At 36.7% G+C, this 22,229-nt stretch overlaps 1 protein-coding gene across 2 annotated transcripts in view; it reads right to left on the bottom strand.

Moving 5' to 3' along the window:
• Positions 1-1,055: 1,055 nt before the first annotated feature.
• LOC121373389 overlaps positions 1,056-22,229 on the bottom strand; it is a 52,654-nt gene continuing 31,480 nt past the window's right edge. For both annotated transcript variants that reach the window (XM_041500024.1, XM_041500025.1), the window contains exon 6: positions 1,056-2,296. In XM_041500024.1, the coding sequence (XP_041355958.1) occupies positions 2,176-2,296 (121 nt within the window). In that variant the 3' untranslated portion in view covers positions 1,056-2,175. The remainder of the gene's footprint in view (positions 2,297-22,229) is intronic.

The following is a 22,229-nucleotide window of genomic DNA, read 5'->3' as shown; positions in this document are numbered from 1 at the left end:
TATAAAAAGAAAATGCATCCTACATACATATTACAACTTACAAAAGAGATACCCAACTAATAGGCCCCCTATAGATAGATTAACAAAGGAATAATCAAATGTACAGTTTAACAAATGAAGAAAAGAAAATTTTATTCTGCCTTGCACCTAAAAAAAATTCTGGGAACATGACTAAAAAATATTAGGTAGGGCCAGTCTAAACTTTAAAAAAAAAACCCCAAAAAACTACATCTGTACTCTTTTTAACTTACAAAAAAATGGGGAAAAATAATCAGGGTAAGCCTTTTTTTTTTTATGTAGGGTCGGTTTCATGAAACAATTGTTTTTACACCTCAATGGGCACTCCACATCTCACTATTCTGTTTATATTGTATGTATGCTATTTGCACGTCTCAAACTATTATTTTCTTCTTCTTCAAATTGTGTATTAGGGGCTGTAGAAGAGGTGAGGGCCGATAGGGCCATGGTCTCCTCTTTTTTCCTGTTATTGTTCTCAAAAGTCTGGAGATGTCATGGGCCCTATGTTAACATCTGATATTTAAACTTATTCTGGGCGAGCATGCCTGCGAACCCCCACCAACAGGTTCGGGCCATCAAATACATGTATACACACACACACACACACACACACACACACACACACACACACTCACACTCCTCTCTCTCTCTCTCTCTCTCTCTCTCTCTCTCTCTCTCTCTCTCTCTCTCTCTCTCTCTCTCTCTCTCTCTCTCTCTCTCTCTCTCTCTCTCTCTCTCACAACCTTTTAACAAACAGAACACTATAAGTACTCCCACCCCATCCTCACTTTCAAATACACTCCGCTGGCCCTGTACATAAATAAAAAAGTGTTGTTTCTAAAACATTTTTTCTTTTAGTCTGTGAAATTATTGATTAAAAACAAATTAATTAATTAATTAAATAATCGACAACAAACATGATCAATGCCATGGGGGGTAGGACGAACTCACCTAAACCCTCCCCCTCACCAAAAAGCAGTGAACAAAACACACAAATAAACAAATGTCCACATAGCATACATAAAAGGAAGAAAATATAATATTTCAACTAGATTTTATTCAAATAATATATAAATAATTAATTTTGTTTTAAATCCACACACCGAGAATGGATAGGCAGTGACATACAAACGCCTCGTTTTTCAGCGATTCAGTTTGTTTTGTTTTTTGTTGTTGTATTTTGTCATATACTAGATCCGTTATGCAGTCCAGACATTCTTTGTGCAATGCATCATCGTCTGAAAGAAATATGACCACTTTTCCTGTTCGTACAGAGGTGGACAAGTAATTTTATACGACCAGTGGCTTCAAATCACACTACCGAAGAGCTGTTTAAAGCGAGACTCTAGGGTGTATAGTGACGACGCGACCTCTAAGGGGGAGATAATTTCTGGGTGTTCGCCATTTCAGAACGACCGCGTAGTAGTAACAGGAATTCAATTCTAACTTTCATATAGTTGTGGAAACCTATTGGTTACCAGACTATATTTTGTGGTAACCTGTAAATGGGTTACCAGACACAATGCTTATTTCGATGCCTGATAACATATTCATCATAAACATTGAACAATAACAATAACACTAAGAAATACAAGTAATGAAATGATTTCAAAGAAAAATATCAATTTGTGGTAGGTGATAAAGTGACACTTCTACAATCATTAACATATATCACAATGTTTTCATGCAGACTGCTTCTCTTCCCGTGCTGTTTGAAATTGGGATAATTAATCACTGACATATATCACAATGTTTTTATGCAGACTGCCTCTCTTCCTGAGCTGTTTGACATGGGGATAGTTAGTCATTGACACATATCACAATGTTTTCATGCAGACTGCCTCTCTTCCCGTGCTGTTTGAAATGGGGATAATTAGTCATTGACATATATCACAATGTTTTCATGCAGACTGCCTCTCGTTCCGTGCTGTTTGAAATGGGGATAATTTCTACCCTGTGCTCCAGCAATACATCTACTAGTATTTCGTTGATCAGCTTATTCATTCATATATGGTCTTCCGCTTCATGGTCTTCTGCGTCATAGTCTTCCGAGTCATGGTCTTCCGCGTCATGGTCTTTTGCATCGTGGTCTTTCACTTGGTGGTCTTTCCCTTGGTGGCCTTTTTCTTTGTGGCCTTTCGCATGGTGGCCTTTCACTTAATGGCCTTTCGCTTTGTGGCCTTTCGCTTTGTGGCCTTTCACTTTATGGCCTTTCACTTTATGGGCTTCCACTTTAGATATCGTACTTTCTGTCCTTAGACTTGATCTTGACTTTGACCTAAAAACATAATGAAATCAACAAAAAATAAAAAATAAAAATAAATTACTACTACTACTAATAATAATACTAATAATGAAATGAAAACGTGCACCTGATAGAGAATCATGGAAGCAATCACGACTTTCCTGAACATCCTTTCGCAGGCCTCGAAATTCGGTGTTAAAAGGGCAGGCTATAATAGCCTTTAAAAATCTAGGAAATGAAGGGCATCAAGGCTAACCTAAAAGGCACAAAGGCTACGTTCATACATTTTCAAAGGGCACCAAGGCAGTTTTTTTTAGGAAGTCAATTTAACCAGGAAAAAACCTTGATTTGTAATTCTGTTAAATTGGTCATTGATCAATAAATCAAAGTATTTTAGTGGTGTCATTAAACAAAACAGTATTTTAATTTTTTTGTGGTGTCCTTAAAGACAACTTTGGTGGTGAGAGATTATGACGTATCTGGTCTCCTTGAACAAACACTGCTGCTGTTCCATCTCATTACAGCAGGTAATGGATCAAAGTCCACTGGTTTCGGACCATCTGAGCAGATTCTCAGAAGATGCTCCATAGTGCTCAATTTCAAATTGAGTCGCCAGTCTCCCAGTATTCTCTTTATGCAGGAGAATTGCCTTTCAACTTGAGAGGTAGAGACGGGCAAGACCAGAACGATTTGTACAAGTTGGAGGATGTTTGGATACAGATTTTGTTTTTCAGTGAACATTTTTTCCCAGATTGCTGCATATGTCATGGTCTTGTGATGTTTTGAGAGATCCAACTTCAGCATCATCCATTCCCCATGTACCGCATTGGCATCACATTGAGAAGACAGGATATGTTCAAAGTGGTCAATCAGTGAATCCACATCGTGGTTCCCATATGTGGCAAGATCTCCCTGTTCAGTTGGCAAGTTGGCTGGATCAAATATGTCAGCTGCCATCAATATGTTGTCTTGAATAAATGTAGCGAATCGAGATTCAATACACTCAATGATGTTGAGAATTAACTTGGTATGATGTTTTGCAAAGTCTGTCATGGTGTTAGCACCTGATGATAGCGTCACTCCTCGGAATGTGTGTTGATTCTCTTCAGTTGTCTGACTGATTACATTGCGCAGCTGTCTTCCATATTGGGTTTGTTTTGCTTTCAGAGATAGACAAACAGCTTCAATCCTGGTTCTTACATTTGAAACTGCCAAATCATCTTGTTGCAGACAGAGAGAGAGTGAAGCTAAGTCTTCTACCAAATCTTGGTATGCAGCAACATGCAAAATGAATTTGTGTGATTTAAAGATTTTTAGATAGCCATTCATTTTTGCTTGATCTGCTGGTTTGATATCCTTTCTTTGCCCAGACGCCATGTCTTCGAACTGGCACACCAAGCAGGTGTAGTCACGTTCAAGTGCTTTTAATGCTTTCCGGCGATGATCGATCCAACGAGTGCCCTGTGACCTGCTTGGCTTGACAATATTTTCATTCATCGACTCGGATAAGCGCTCCAGTTCTTTCCATTTCTTGGCTGATCGTCTGTACATATAATAAAGGCGCATCATCAAGTCATCCACCTAAAATGAACAAAAAGTATATATATGTACAATTATAAAAATGTAATGACACACCAAACACATTTTAATCTACGGTTATATGGCATCAGACATATGGTTGAGGACCAAACAAATAATCAGAGACAGGAAATCCACTGCCATCACTTTTATTTTGACTAGCAGCAAGGGATCTTTTATATGCATTATCCCACAAATAGGATAATATATACCACAGACTTTGTTACCATTCTGAAGCACTGTTTGGGATGGAAAAAACAGAAAATGGATCCATCAATGGGGTTTGATCCTTCGACCCAAACACCTCAGACAAGTCCTCTACCAACTGAGCTCAATCCTACCCCGATTATGCAATGAATCATTAGATTCTAAATCTTTATTGGTGTATTCTAAGATGATTTTTGGACACTGTAACTCAGCGGTTATGTAATATTAAATATAATACACAATATTGAACAATCTGTAAAAATCATGTGAACAAACTTCTGGTTACCTAAGATTTTGAAATATTATTGGACGTCCCTAGAAACTTAATTAAGAATGTAAAATGTTGATAGATTTAAAAATTATGACATTTTTTCATTACATTATTACAAATCTGTCTAGTGTTTCTGGGTGTTTATTTGTAAACATTAATACTTGAAATATTATAATATCTAGACTATTCTATGTTCATGGCCATAAAGCATCCTGTAGAGATGTAGGTCCACTCTACAAAACAACTTCAGTAATCGTAAACGTAAGCATTATCTGTTGATATAATATTATAAGTTAAAAATTATTTACTGTGTCTTTGTAATAGGTTTCCTTGAAAGCATCTGACAAAGCCAATTCCAGTCGATGAGCCAAGCAGTGTATCATTTTTATCCAAGGCATCTCATTCTGCAGCTTCTTTAAAACCCCTCCTTTGGCCCCAAAGTTAACGGAAGCTCCATCTGCTGCAACTGCGACACACGAGGAGGAGAGATCCAGCTTCATGTCCAAACACTTTCTATCTATGGCTTCCTTTATATCATCTGCTTGACCACTCTCTGGTTCACATATTCTGAAATAAAAAAGTTTGTTTTGTTTAACGACACCACTAGAGTACATTGCTTAATAAATTGTTAATCATCGGCTATTGGACATCAAACATTTGGTAAATCTGACGTATAGTCAGAGAGAAAACCTGCCATATTTTCGATTAGTAGCAAGGGGCCTTTTATATGCACCATTCCACAGACAGGATAGCACATACCACGGTTTTTGATATACCAGTCGTGGTGCACTGGCAGGAACGATATATAGCTCAATGGACCCACTGACGGGGATCGATCCCAAACTGACCACGCATCCAGCGAGTGTTTTACACTGGGCTACGTCCCACCCATTTTCTGTAATATGACATATAATTATAGGCAGGTCAATCAAACTGAATCTGTAGTACAAGCAGCCTGTGAGAACTAGCTCTATTGCAACTATTAGTATTTTCGTAATTAATTCATAAAAGGAAAGGAATATTTGTATATGTATATATATATAAGGCAGCAATGTATCTTTTGTATCATACATATAAGGATACACAGGACAGTGCATACCACAGCTTTTGAAGTGTCAGTCATGGGCATATGTTGGAATGGGAACCCCCACACACCCTCAGAGTATTTCTATGGTACTCAGTCTTATTACACATTGTACCTCAGGTGAGTGCTCCTGCACTGAGCTTCATACTGTAACTACCCTTTATAAAACAAAGTGAGAAAAATTAAATTCCACTCACCCTAAAACCTTACTTGTTGGTTTGCCGTTCTGTAGTAATTTGATGCTAATTACTTCTTTCTCAGCCAGAGTTTTGTCTGTGCTTCCATCAAACATAATAGAACAATAGAAAGGTTTTGCTTGAAATAGTTCTTGTACTTCATTTGTCATTGTCTCACCAATATGCTCAATAAAATTTGTACATTGTTTGTCATTGAGGTAACTTGTCCCAGTGTCTACCCCATGTTTATTTTCCATGGCAACCATAGTAGGATAAAATGTAAAAGGCAACTCGCATTTTGCCACAGTATATGCTATGTCAAAGAGTTTACACATTCTTGATTTTACAACTTCATCCATTTTAAGGAATGAGCAGGCAATTGTATTTCTCTCAGTGTTCTTGTTTTTACTGACAGCATCTCTATGATGTTTGGATTTTCCATGTGTGACTGCTGTGTCTTTTTTTTACATTTGAAGTACCATTAATATAAGCTGCAATAAGATCAAACTCTGATGACTTTGCATTCTCGCCATGTGTCGTATTGCAGATTTCCTTTGGGATGGATGTATTATGGTCATCATATGCTTTCTTGCATGTTTTACACCACACTTTGATTACATGTGTAATATTATGCTCAGTCTTACACTCAAAATCCAACCACTCAAATCCCCACGATTTTACTGTTTCAAGTCTTAGTGTAGTATTTTTCACCTTTCTTTTCTTGACATTGGAAACATCATCAGCTGTTTTACTAGTTTTACTTGCGTTGCTCCTGGTAGATTCCTGGCCTTTGGTTGGACTATCAACCACAGTTACTGTGCTTGAATGTGTCGGTGTACACAACTGACCAGCCTGACTGGATGACGAGGTGGTAGATGGAGTATGACTGAAAGAAAATTATATTTGAATGGCTGGACAGTTATGTTAAAGTCTTAACATTAAAGAAATAAAATAAAATAATCTATAATAAAAGTAGATATGTTAATTTTATCTATTTGTTTGTGAAGGTATCTCCAGAGAATCACTGTAGAATACAGGTACTAAGTTTCAGAATTAACCAATCAAGATTTCTATTTCAGTTTTACAATCTCATTAATTTAAAAAACAAAAAACGTTTTCACAAGTTTAGACATCTTTATTATTTTGTGGAGACTATCAAGAGAATATGTGTATTACGTTTCAGAACAATACAATCAAAGCTTTAGGAAAAGGGATGAAATGTTCAGTGTTAAATTATTTGAAATACAAATAATTAAATAAATAAATGTTCAAACCAAATCATCTAGGTTTTTAAAAATTTAATCTTTATATTATTTTTGTTGTAAATTCTATATTTAACAATAATTTAAAAAATCCACCCTAATTTCAACTTTTTCTCCAACAAACATAATTGTAATAACAGGATTAACCAAATGACCCATTTAATTATAGAATTAAAAAAAAGTGGAGGGATAAATCTCATTCTGTCATGTGACAGTATCCACAAAAACGTAAACATTGTCGGAGTACACCATGTCCATGGCCTATTTTCTTAAGTATGTTTTCAGCATTTATGGATTATTTTTCATATATATGTGTGTGTGTTAAATGGAGGTTGAGGGGTGTGTGCGCGTGGGGGGGGGGGGGGGGGGGGGGGGCAGCGATGGTTTTTATACACCCCCACCTCACTTTTTGGCACCTTCTTACGCCGTGCCCTGGACCCAATCACTGGCGTTGTTAGAGACTGGACCCAGACTAGACATGCCTGGACGTTGAATGGATATGAGAGTAACTAATTTGTTTGAAATTGGAATCATTAACGCGTGCTCTTATTAGGTACCACGGTAATTGGTGACACACGAGATCGCATGACAGTACGGTAACGTATGGCGATTAAACGGCTTTTATTACAAACTGCTAAATACTGTAGGCCTATAGAGGAAAATATATCGTAGTATCGTAACTCCAGTCATCTCATACATTGTAGGTTTATTTTCCAAAAACAACAACGTGCGATCTCAAGAAAACAATCAAGGATTTCTCGATACCACATGCACAGACTACAAGTCTTCGCGTTTTTTCCGCATGCAAAGGTGAAGGTCATTTGAAGAAGACGTGGTACAATTTTCGTTGTTGGCTACTGCTTAGGCCTAGTACCCAGAATTAGTTAATATACACGGGTGTAGCCTGTAGGAAGATACAAAAAAGTGGGGTGGGTGGGCACACAGACACACGTATAAAATTAATATATAAACCATCGATGCTGCTACAAAGTACCCGCTTCCTACGCCAGTGATGTATAGGCCTATCAACTGTTGAGCATGGGTAATAAATAAACGGAATATTCAAGAATAACCACAAACATTAAACAGTTCACATTTATTTCAATGTTTCAGTTAATTGGGAATAAATTAATTTGGGTGATTTTAAGATGGGTCCGTTCAATAGGCTAATAAACATTAAAACTATAAGCCCGTCCCAAAGGGAACACCTTTTTTATTACTATGAAATTTACTACAAGTTATTCATTTCTAAGCCGATTGATTTGTAAATTGCACACAAAATTAGTATTGTTTTGTTATTTCCAATACACTTTTACTTTTCTTGTTACGTCAAACAAAACTGAAATTAATAGCAAAAAACATTTTTTATAGAATGATGGGACAGACTTTTTTTTATAATTTCAAAATTTGAACGCAGCGGGCATTTAAATAGCTAATAATAATAATAGTAATAATAATAATAATAATTTTTACCTGAAATAATGAAAAAGTTTTGGCAACTTTTGTCCCTCTTCCTTCCGTTGTTTCTCGGATTCTTTTAATCTTCTTTTTCTTGTAGGCATATTTTGAAGAAAAACAAATTGCCCCGGGATTCTTTTTCGGCTTTTTTACGTTTATTTTCGTAAATGTACGACGTTAAACCTTTCGGCAATTTACGGTGGGTATTTTCCCCGTAACGCTGTACGTTTCAACCGTAATTTATCATTTGTTACGTTCGATGTGCAATTCTAATACATGACCAAGAAACTGTATACAAACACTACCAAGGAACATCGAATTCGTGCATGTTTAATGTTTTAAAATAAAAGTTAGGGTTGTACAAGTCTTAAAAAAACAAACATACACAAAAGGGGCACCACGGCAGGTAATTAAAAGGGCACGGTTATTCATAGCCGTAAAGTAACTGGTATTTTTGAGGCATCACGGCAAATGCACCAGGCAGTACGGCAAATGCCGTGGAGCCGTCGTGAATTTCGAAGCCTGCTTTCGATTCTACCTTGTGTAGAGATACGATTTTAATAATGGGATACGGTTTTGTCGTTTAGATTATCTATTTCATTTATGTATGTCTATCTATCTTTTTTAAGGATTGTTTGTTGTTTCTTTGACGTTCATCGGGGTATGAACAACAAAAATTATCCCCAAACTTTGAATCTGCCAAAAAAAACACACAAAAAAACCCGAAATGAAATAGCAGTACACGTTTTATACAGACTCAGTTTTGCATGGTTAGCAGATTCTAGAAGTTACATTTGAAGTCACTTTGATCCAATTCGTTTTAAAAGCAGAATCTGCATGACTGTTTGTTTAATTAATTTTTTGTTTCTTCCATTTTTTGTTTTATTGTGAAGGTATATTCTGCAGTTTTTCAATCCATTTTACAATACAATACAATACAATACAATACAATACAATACTGTAACATAAAATATAATACATTACAATTCACTAATATAAAATATAATACTTTAAAATACGATCTTTATTTCAACCTTTGTATGGTCACATTGGTCAAGGGGAAATGATAAAAACAAAAACATACAATCAGTGTGTCCGCCAGAGATTTATTGTAGTGTACGCCTTAGTGCCGAAGTTATGGTCATTTAAAAAATTATTTCAACAGCGTCTTAATGTGTATATATAAAGTACAATACATACTCTGATGTAACACTTTGTAAAGAACAAATATGTTTAAAGTCATAGAGGGACATTACACAATTTTTTGACATTAAAATATATTTATATATTTCTGAAAGTTTTAGAGTAAATAAATCACATGAACTTTTTTTTTTTAACGACACCAGTGGAGCACTTTGATCTATAAATAATTTTGGATGTCAAACATTTGGTAATGGTGATATATAGTCTTAAAGATGAAACCCTCTGCATTTTTTTCATTAGTAGCATGGGATGTTTTATATACACCATCCAGCAAAGGGGATAACACATACCATGGCCTTTGGTATACCAGTCGTGGTGCACTGGCTGAAACGAGAAATAGCCCAATGAGTCCACTGACGGGGATTGATCCCAAACCGACCGCACATCAGGCGATTGCTATACCACTGTACTACATCCCGTCTACCATACTACATGAAGACACAACACACATACACATTTCAGTAGTAGTAGTTTTTAATTGATAATTATTTTTAGTCACCTATCATCCAACCGGAGTGGATTGTAAGGGGTTTTCCCCCACCTGTCTGAATGACCACCTGTCCCAAACATATTTTTTTTGGCTGTTCTTCACAATACCTCAAGATATTCAGCTGAAATTTCGTGCTTAGCTACATCATATAGATTTGCAGAGCAAATGTAACTGTTAAGGGTTTTATCCCTTTTTCGCAGAGTTAAGGCCCTTGACTTTAATAGATAATAACATGTGTTGGGTCCGGTAGAAAATATGTATTCCTTCATTAGACACCCAATATCCGATGTAGGTTTCGTGCTGGGGTGTTGTTAAACATATATTCTATTCTATTCCTTCATTAGTACTCTAGGAATATCTATTAATATTTTCTAGATACCGGGTATATAGTTTTTAAAATGCTACAATAACTATATGGGTCATTCTTAATCATTTAATCTTAATTAAAAAAAGATATCTCAACTACTTGCATGTCGGAACATTTTGTCAGTTGTGTTACGGACGATAGAACAAGTATGCAAATATGACAAATGCATCAAATTTATAAAGAAACTTACATATACTGAAGTTCATATGTCACAAACATATGCCCAAGGGTTTTCATCCAATATGAAAGCTGAATATGTGCAATAAAATTACTCAAAAGATGATCATATATATATATATATATATTTATATTTATGACATGGCATTTTTATTGTATTTTATGTTTCTTTGGTATTTAAATTATTTTTAACACAATGTGGGGTTTTTTGCAATATATGTATGCATACTGCACATTTCTTTTTATTGGCCAAGCAAATTATTAAAATATTAAGTGTGGAAAATGTACTGGTTACACCACTGACTCATAGTATCACCACTGACCACAGTAACACCACTGACATACGAATCTGATTCAGTTTTAACCGGCTTAAACAGTATACCAATATGATAAATTAAATGCTATAGTTGACATGCAGTAACAAAACAGTCAAACATAACTGTTAAACATTCAAACTTTATTGAAGAAATATTCACTTAAAATGCTTTTAACACAAATTCAACACGAGTTCCAGTCTTGATATTAGAGTAACTAGATGCATATAATTCTGTTTATTGTTTTATTGTTTGTATTTCATTCAATACCAGTTTCTCCACAATGGCATTCAAACTAAACATTCAAACTTTATTTAAAGAACTTTCACTTAAATGTTTTAAAACAAATTCACAATAATTCCACAAAACGTGTACTGAAATAAAATGCCTTTTTTCAGAGAAGACAGTTAGTCTAAAGCACATTTTGTTTTTGTATTTCATCCCAAACTTCTTTTTCGACCATGACATATCTTCTGTTGGCATACGTAGGTTCAGAAATGAAACAGATAACCTGTCCATCCCCATACCAGTTGATATCCTCATGAGGAGATGGCCAATAAAATCTATTCGTTCCAATTCGATGCATACATTTGATTTTAATGTCATTGTTTTCAACTGCTTGTATTAGACCTGGATAAACTTCTCCGTCATATTGTATAGCACACCACTTTCCAATATGTTCGTTCGTGACTGCTTCAGGTCTGTATATCAAGGATGCCTGTATTCCAGTAGATGAACCGACAGCATTTCCGCCTGTTTCTTCTGTGGAGCTTTGTTGGGTCTCTATCACGTTGACAGCTCTCAATGCATAACAAGGGCAGTCTAGTTTCCCTGCTGAACATACGCAGCTCACATCCCGGACTTGTAAATTACCTGGAAATAAACTTATGACTTCGTGCAGCTGCATGGTGCCCTTTACATTCATAAGAGATCCGACCCCTGCCAACATATTGAACTTCTCTTCAACTTTTTGACTGGAGATGTGAAAGAGCTTTATGGCTGAATTTTGATTTTTAAGTAGATTAAACAGTGATGTTGCGTCAGGAATGTCATGTCCTTGACGTACGAGTCTGTCGGCAATTCTTTTGACTGATCCTCCGACACCATCAGGTGCTCCTTTGCCATGGCTTGCTTCAAAGAAATGCCAGGCAATTTGTCTGAAGCCTTTCTTGAATGGTTCTGATGAGAGTAAGTAAAAGTTTGCCTTTTGTCGGTACTGTGTTGCAGGACTGTCGCTAAACACATGTAGAGTATCAACATCTGGATACTCTTTTCGGACCAAATCAAGAACAGGCTCCATGTGTGTCCATATTGCAGCCGGGTCATGTCGCCTTGATTCCGACAGTGTACAAAACGACAACGGTGCCTCTGGAGTACTGACGTAAAGGACACCAGTATGCAGTGAAACCTGTTGATGGGATCCTCCAAAATGGACTGACTGTATCTCTGATGCATATCGGCATTCATAATTTTCGCTCCAGTCAACATGTATAAGGCATTCATTTGGTTTCAAGTTTTCTCTGACTTTCCGATATGCTTTGTATTGCCAGCGGATGTTGAACAAGTGTTTTTTGAACTTGTCAAGACTAGACTGGAACATGTCAACAAGATCAGACTGTGTTGTTTTCACTTCAGTTTTAACTGTGATTAGAGAAAATGTTTCTCCATTTGCATGAAGCTTACGCTCTTGTGCCCACTGAAAATAAGAAACTTCATCTTGTCCTGGTTTTTTGGCCAATTCGTATGGTGTCGATTTACAGTCTAGGCACTGACCATAATAACATGACTTAGAGGCTGGTTTGCAGACAACAGAATCAGCTATATTTTCCAAGTCTCTTGATTCTACAATCTTAAGTTTATATAGTGCATTGACCATGAACTGTAAATATTCATGTGTTTTGCATTGACAAGTTTCTCTGTCTTGTTCAGTAGGTGACCGGACCCAAAACGGCCTCATCTTGCAGAAGAATGAATATGATATCGCTATTGGTGATTCTGACAGGAACTTGATGTGCAGGTTTTGCAAACTCTCACACAATAGTCGACGTTGTTTCTTAACTTTATGAAGAGTAACAGTATTCTTTTTACCTGTAATGATCCTGCTGACATCATCACGAAGATAAAAGTTACATATTTTCTTCTGCAGGTCAACCTTTGCTCTCGTGCTTCTGATACCATCTACATATCCTGTCTTGTGTCTTCCATTTGAAAATCCTATTGCCTGTCTTGCTAATGTCATTACTTTGTACTTTCTCAGAATCTTTCCTGAAAATATTTGTCGAAAGTTTTGCTTTGCTCGATCAGTTTTGGTATGAGAATACTTGCTTCTTAGCTGCTGCAGTAAAGCATAGTGGAATGTTAATGTTTTCTGTACTCTTGAAGGTTTGATATGCCATATGCGCATGAGGTGTTTGGTTTTTGATCTAGGTGTAAGTTGTCGATCTGTATCTGATGCCATTCTTCTCTTAAGGCGATGGTACCGCGTTTTGTATTTGTTAAGATTTCGCTTTTCCTTTTCTAACTGTTGTCTTAACTTGACATTCTCTCTGTATACTTTAGCTCTCTCTCTGTTAACTAATCTTCTACCTTGCCTGCGTTGTCTGGGATAAATTATCACAGACCCAACTGGAGATGCAGGTGGAGTTATGAACGCTGCTTGATTCCGATGATGCCTGCTTCTTTGTTGTTGGCATCGCCAGATCTTTCTCTGCTGCCTATGTTCTCTTGGTGTCAGATCAGAAACCAAGCGCTTCTGTCCTGATGCTAGATCTGCCCGATATTTCTCTCTCTTCTTCTGAAGGTATTGTGCACGACATTCTGGGTTTGCATTACGTTTAGCCCTGTAGCGTCTTTGTTTCTCAGCATTAGTTAATGCCATAACTGCAATAATAAGAAACAAGAAATCAACAGAATGATAAATAAGTTTGAAAAAGGTCCATATGACACCAAATAATTAAAATGGACACAACAATGGATAAGTTATTTGTTAACGGTAACTCAGCACATTTGAAACTTCAGTTGTTTGGTGTCCGACTTGGTCTAGTGGGAGGCAATATGCTACTCTCATAAAGGCTACTCCTACCATCACGCAACAAGGAATACAGGACAGTACATACCATGTAATTTGCTGCACCTAGTTATGATAGGACAAAAAAAGCTGGAGTCCTGTATCAGTCCTACAAACCATTACTTTTCAGTTGAGCACTCTACGCTTGCTTTACATACTACCACTGGATATAACAACAACACTGTGTGTGTGTACTGTGTATGTGTGTGCTGTGAGTGTGTACTGAGTGTGTGTGTGTACTGTGTATGTGTGTACTGTGTATGTGTACTGTGTGTGTGTGTGTGTGTACTGTGTGTGTACTGTGTGTGTGTGTGTGTGTGTGTACTGTGTATGTGTGTACTGTGTGTTTACTGTGTGTGGGGGGCTGGCTATGTGGGTGGGTGGGTGTGACAGGTGTGTTTGTCTTTGTGTGCATAGGTGTGTGTGTGTGTGTGTGTGTGTGTGTGTGTGTGTGTGTGTGTGCGTGTGTGTGTGTAATTGTGGATATTAATTTAATAATACCCATTCATTCACAGAGAAAAAACCCAGACAGAGAGTGAGACTGACAGGCAACATTCAAGCAGACAAAAAGAGGGAGAAAATTATATATATTGGTGTTAAATGTACATAGTTGTCAGTAGTGTTATTTGGTCGTCAGTGGTGTTACCAATTGCTTGGTTACACCACTGACAGTTACACCACTGACAAAATAATACTAAACAACGAATTCTCCCCAAACCATGAGATTAACCAAAAAGGTTACCATGTGTTCAGGATTTGAAATCACATGTTTCACATGCTACAGTGTGTTTTTCTTATTAAACTTTGTTTCCCACTGAAATACAGTTACAACACCAATGACACATAATAAACATACTGCTAAAAACTAACCACCAACGATAAGAATACAAGAACTATTATTCAAGAATCTTACCTGCTTAGCCTGCCATTTGTTTCTTGTCTGCACTGCAGAGCCCCCTGGTGTTCAAAATTGGTAATTTGGGGATCATCAAGTGTTGATATCAGCAAATTCATCATCGGTTACACCACTGACATAAAAACTTGTAACCAACATATATAAGAATTTTTTTTCAAATTAAGAATACTTTGATATCATTTCATTTTGTTTTTCTTAATTTTCATGTAAAATATGATATAATGACATAAAACAGAATTAGTTTGGTCATTTTATAAAGTTTGAAACTATGAATTAAAATTTAGGTGTTGAGCTGGTAACATGCAAAAAATGCACATATATGTACATATAATAAATAAAAATGGCCAAAACAACTAATAATAACAATCAATATCTTTATTCATTCATGACAAATACATGTGTTTATCAAAAAGTAGTAGTTATGTTGTTGCAGATATAAACGTAATAAAATGATGTACACGATACACAAAAATTGCACTTAATGAAGAATGACCCATATATGTAATAACAAAATCAGATACAATTGGTAGCCAGACTGGTTTCTTTGGTCTCTACTATTAACGCATGGATGAATTTTGATACCATCAATGCATTTATTCATTTCAACTTATTTTCATGCTTTTATCCAATTGAGATTTAAGCACAATGTCCTGGACACAAACCTCTGGGCTGTCTGTCCAGGACAGTGGGTTAATTGTTAGTGAGAGAGAAGAGGGTGTAGTGGTCTTATACCTACCCATTGTGTCGTTAAAACTCGCCATGGGTGGGAACCGGTTCCCGGGCTACAAACACTGTACCTACCAGCCTATGTCCGATGGCTTAACCACGACACCACCGAGGCCGGTCTATCAGTGCAGTGTTCAGTTTACATTAAATATGCTCACTGATCTGTGATCTGACATGTTCATATTCCATTTCGATGTATGTAAAAGGTTTGTGTATTTGACAGATGCACAAGGCAAGGCAAGGTACTAACACGAAGACTCACACACAAACACATACATGCATTGATTCCAATAGACAAAGAGAAACACACAGAGACAAGAAAGCAAACGCCATTGCTTTTTAGTCTTACTAGTTTTTGGACATTGGAAAAAAAAAGAGAAAAAAAGAAAGAAGAAAAACATGTGGGTTGACCGATGTCTATTGATTGTATTGGAAACATGCTACAAACAATGCAGGGATGGGAATTGATGAACTGTCAAAAAAAAGAGGAAATCTAGAGGGGTTCCGGAAATTCTTGAAATCGTAGGTCAAAATCTGTACCATCTGACACATTTTGGAGGAAAGGGCGATTAAAATGTGAGGAAACGCAATGTTCCATGAGAGGAAAACAGCTGATCCGAAAATTCCCACCCCTGATAATGATATCCAGCTGACGACAATCTCTATAATTTAGTTATTAAAAAGAGTTTATTGGAAACATGCTACAATTATTGATAGGTAGCTTAGAACAATATCTATAATTTCGTCATTAAGGAAAACCCCCACTTTTATTGGAAACATGCTACAATTAATAATGGGCAGCAGGGGACAATCCCCTTAATTTAGTCATTAAAAGGGTTGTTTTGAAAACATAACAAAACTGTAATACATGATCAGGGCTGTATCTCTGCACAATGCAGAGTCGAACGGGCATATGGCAAAATAGTGGTTGATTCCATGTATCTCTATCAAGTGCCTGGTCTATAGGATGTCAGCCATTCCCAAAGAAATCCTTTACTGGAGATTTCATCCCTTTTTACACCGCCATAAAGAGGAATGCCACTACCAGACTGGGTTACTAAATCAAAACAAGCAACCGTCAGAGCTCATTACGATAATTAGGATAAGTATGGTTGTGATGACATACACTCATGAATGACTGTCATAACAGTGAAGATATCAGGTATTCGCGAAAGGTGAACATATCCTGCTATATCGATGGCACTCGTCATGAGTACTGCCATCACAGCTGTCAAGTCTGTCATTTCATCTAAAACGACGAAAAATAATAAATTTGCAGTGTTTCACCAAAGAGATGAAAAAGTATGTACGAGTTCAAAATATGGAATAGCATCAGTCATCGTTTTGGTCAGAAATTAATCATATTTAGTAGATATAGCCTCTAGGACCGGTATGTTGGTTAGTAATGCATCGTATTTAGTAGATATAGTCTACAATACCATAAAATGTTTCGAATTCCACATAATCCTGGTGGAACTACTTCTGTTCCAGAATGATATGGTGTTGTTTGAAATCTCCATACAATGAGAATGCAATAAGATATCTTTTGATATAGAATTGTTTGAAATATCCATACAATGAGCATGTGGTAAGGCATCTTAGAAGTTGTGATATGTAGATATGTTGAAAAATTGAAGTCATCCCTTTTGTCTTAACCTTTAGACTCCTGGATTAATTTTTGACAAAAAAGCATGTTGAGTGAGTACAAGTTTATAATTTTTACTCATATTTTCACTGAAATGTTTTATAAATACATAAAATAAAGTTCATATTTGAATCAGTAAGTATTATTTTTATAGGTTTTTCTAATTTTTATATTTTAGATCAGTTCATGGTGATTAAAATCAGGCAAAAAATCGAAAAAGTTGCATTTACTTATGGGCATTTGTGGCCAGATGTCCAGTATGTATGTCCATTAAAAGACCATTATTCCCAATAACAGTGGTTTTCTTACCAGATTTTTTTAAAAAAGAAAGAAAAAAAGAACTACGATTCATATCCCAATATTTGGTGATTTTCGTTGTTGGTAAAACAATCAAATTTATTATCAAATTAGCTGTCACAATCAGCAATCAATCCCTGAAAATGACCGAGACGGGCTGCCACTGTTAAGCAAAAATATGAGCCCAAAACCAGTTTTTGAACTTAAAATTCCAAGGTATTTTCCATTGAAAAACGAAAACCTAAAGCAACCATATTGTCTGTAACTCTTCCTGTGTTGTATTTCCGGTAAGTGGCGTATGCAAAACGACGGAAAATATGAATTGGGGAATGCACTGTATACAGTGTACAGTATATCGACTGGCGTGACGTCGGGTGAGATATCTCGCCTGCAGTAGTCAGAAGGTTAAGTTATCTTAAAGTTGTGATATGTAGACACCAAAAGCTGGAGAAGAAGGTATATTGCTCGATATAAAGCGAAAATTGACTGTTGAAAATTTGTAGTCACACCTTTTGTCTTACAGCTTTTTTTGTAGACCGGTGTCGCTTTGAATCTCTATGCATACATCGAGGTAGGAAACTGACTTAATACCTTCAGATGTTTCTTTTATTTGTAACTCTTGTGGTAAATTAATGGAATGTAATCTGTAATCCTGCTATTATTGAACGATATAAGATCACCAATATAGCGGAGAGTAAAGTTAAACATTTTAGCCAGATTCCTTTCTTTTCATTTGACCAGCTTGGTGAGAAATGCGGATTCATATGCACAGAGAAACAAATCGGCAAGTAGTGGCGATTGCTATTTTCTGTGTTTATATCTTATCTCCAAATTTGACATATATGTTACATTTTTGTCTATGAGGAAGTCAGTATATCACATATGTCAGTATCTGTATACTTCAGTCTGGATTCAGTCTCAATATTTACGAATTGTCCAGATTCCTGGAACATAGTTATATATTTATATCTTCGTTCACCATTGCCCCAGTGATTAAGGAATGCATGTTTTTTCTTAAGCTTGTCGTGGAAGATTGCTGTGTATAATGTTGAAAAATCAAATGTTTTAATATTAAAGAACTTTTATTTGATTCACTTTAAGAGTGAGGGGTGGTAGTATTTATATTCGTGGCGTTTATGCTGATTGATATGGTGCAGGTAGGAGTTTTAGCCACATATGTTACTATTGTCGTCTATGGGATTTTATTTGGTAGTATACACCCTGCTGTGTGTAATGTTAAAAAATCAAATGTTTTAATATTAAATAATTTTTATCTGGATTCACAATCAATGATTTCAAGTAAATCTTTGGAATTCTTGAGAATCGATATGTGATTAATCCACTTGTCTCGCAGACGTTTTCACCATACCTAATACGGTCATCTTTGATAGTGATCAGGATAATAGTTTGCGTGATTTAGTAATTAAAAAGGCTATGTTGGAACATGTTACAATTAATGACACATGCTACTGGCAGCGAGGTGAAGACAATCTCTTTAATTTAGTCATAACAAGGTTCTATGTGGACACATCCTACAATTATTAGCAGCGAGGTGAAGACAATCTCTCTAATTTAGTCATTAAAAAGGTTCTATGTGGACACGTGCTACAATTATTCGCAGCGAGGTGAAGACAGTCTCTTTAATTTAGACATTAAACTGGCTCTATGTGGACACGTGCTACAATTACTGGCAGCGAGGTGAAGACAATCTCTCTAATTTAGTCATTAAACTGGCTCTATGTGGACACATACTACAATTATTGACAGCGTGGTGAAGACAATCTCTTTAATGTAGTCATTAAACTGGCTGTATGTGGACACGTGCTACAATTACTGACAGCGAGGTGGAGACAATCTCTTTAATTTAGTCATTAAACTGGCTGTATGTGGACACGTGCTACAATTACTGACAGTGAGGTGGAGACAATCTTTTTAATTTAGTCATTAAACTGGCTCTATGTGGACACCTGCTACAATTACTGACAGCGAGGTGAAGACAATCTCTTTAATTTAGTCATTAAAAAGGTTCCATGTGGACACATGCTACAATTACTGACAGCGAGGTGGAGACAATCTCTTTAATTTAGTCATTAAACTGGCTGTATGTGGACACGTGCTACAATTACTGACAGCGAGGTGAAGACAATCTCTTTAATTTAGTCATTAAAAAGGCTCTATATGGACGCATGCTACAATTACTGACAGCGAGGTGAAGACAATCTCTTTAATTTAGTCATTAAAAAGGTTCTATATGGACGCATGCTACAATTACTGACAGCGAGGTGAAGACAGTCTCTTTAATTTAGTCATTAAAAAGGTTCCATGTGGACACATGCTACAATTACTGACAGCGAGGTGGAGACAATCTCTTTAATTTAGTCATTAAACTGGCTGTATGTGGACACGTGCTACAATTACTGACAGCGAGGTGAAGACAGTCTCTTTAATTTAGTCATTAAAAAGGCTCTATATGGACGCATGCTACAATTACTGACAGCGAGGTGAAGACAGTCTCTTTAATTTAGTCATTAAAAAGGCTCTATGTGGACAAATACTACAATTACTGACAGCGAGATGAAGACAATCTCTCTAATTTAGTCATTAAACAGGCTCTATGTGGACACATGCTACAATTACTGACAGCGAGGTGAAGACAATCTCCTTTCTTTAGTCATTAAACTGGCTGTATGTGGACACCTGCTACAATTACTGACAGCGAGGTGAAGACAATCTCTTTAATTTAGTCATTAAAAAGGTTCCATGTGGACACATGCTACAATTACTGACAGCGAGGTGGAGACAATCTCTTTAATTTAGTCATTAAACTGGCTGTATGTGGACACGTGCTACAATTACTGACAGCGAGGTGAAGACAATCTCTTTAATTTAGTCATTAAAAAGGCTCTATATGGACGCATGCTACAATTACTGACAGCGAGGTGAAGACAATCTCTTTAATTTAGTCATTAAAAAGGTTCTATATGGACGCATGCTACAATTACTGACAGCGAGGTGAAGACAGTCTCTTTAATTTAGTCATTAAAAAGGTTCCATGTGGACACATGCTACAATTACTGACAGCGAGGTGGAGACAATCTCTTTAATTTAGTCATTAAACTGGCTTTATGTGGACACGTGCTACAATTACTGACAGCGAGGTGAAGACAGTCTCTTTAATTTAGTCATTAAAAAGGCTCTATATGGACGCATGCTACAATTACTGACAGCGAGGTGAAGACAGTCTCTTTAATTTAGTCATTAAAAAGGCTCTATGTGGACAAATACTACAATTACTGACAGCGAGATGAAGACAATCTCTCTAATTTAGTCATTAAACAGGCTCTATGTGGACACATGCTACAATTACTGACAGCGAGGTGAAGACAATCTCCTTTCTTTAGTCATTAAACTGGCTGTATGTGGACACGTGCTACAATTACTGACAGCGAGGTGAAGACAATCTCTCTAATTTAGTCATTAAACTGGCTCTGTGTGGACACGTGCTACAATTACTGACAGCGAGGTGAAGACAATCTCTCTAATTTAGTCATTAAACTGGCTCTATGTGGACACGTCCTACAATTACTGACAGCGAGGTGAAGACAATCTCTTTAATTTAGTCATTAAACTGGCTCTGTGTGGACACGTGCTACAATTACTGGCAGCGAGGTGAAGACAATCTCTTTAATTTAGTCATTAAACTGGCTCTATGTGGACACGTGCTACAATTACTGACAGCGAGGTGAAGACAATCTCTTTAATTTAATTATTAAACTGGCTCTATGTGGAAACATGCTAAAATTACTGACAGCGAGGTGAAGACAATCTCTTTAATTTAGTCATTAAACTGGCTCTATGTGGACACGTGCTACAATTACTGGCAGCGAGGTGAAGACAATCTCTTTAATTTAATCATTAAACTGGCTCTGTGTGGACACATGCTACAATTACTGACAGCGAGGTGAAGACAATCTCTTTAATTTAGACATTAAACTGGCTGTATGTGGACACATGTTACAATTACTGACAGCGAGGTGAAGACAATCTCTTTAATTTAGACATTAAACTGGCTGTATGTGGACACATGTTACAATTACTGACAGCGAGGTGAAGACAATCTCCTTTCTTTAATCATTAAACTGGCTCTATGTGGACGCATGCTACAATTACTGACAGCGAGGTGAAGACAATCTCTTTAATTTAGTCATTAAACTGGCTCTATGTGGACACATGCTACAATTACTGACAGCGAGGTGAAGACAATCTCCTTTCTTTAGTAATTAAACTGGCTGTATGTGGACACGTGCTACAATTACTGACAGCGAGGTGAAGACAATCTCCCTAATTTAGTCATTAAACTGGCTCTGTGTGGACACGTGCTACAATTACTGACAGCGAGGTGAAGACAGTCTCTTTAATTTAGTCATTAAACTGGCTCTGTGTGGACACGTGCTACAATTACTGACAGCGAGGTGAAGACAATCTCTTTAATTTAGTCATTAAAAAGGTTCTATATGGACGCATGCTACAATTACTGACAGCGAGGTGGAGACAATCTCTTTAATTTAGTCATTAAACTGGCTGTATGTGGACACGTGCCACAATTACTGACAGCGAGGTGAAGACAGTCTCTTTAATTTAGTCATTAAAAAGGCTCTATATGGACGCATGCTACAATTACTGACAGCGAGGTGAAGACAGTCTCTTTAATTTAGTCATTAAAAAGGC

Source organism: Gigantopelta aegis, chromosome 5, assembly GCF_016097555.1.
Source record: "Gigantopelta aegis isolate Gae_Host chromosome 5, Gae_host_genome, whole genome shotgun sequence".
NCBI lineage: Eukaryota > Metazoa > Mollusca > Gastropoda > Neomphalida > Peltospiridae > Gigantopelta > Gigantopelta aegis.
Note: the sequence above shows the minus strand (reverse complement) of the source record. Positions and strands in the feature narration are given on the sequence as shown.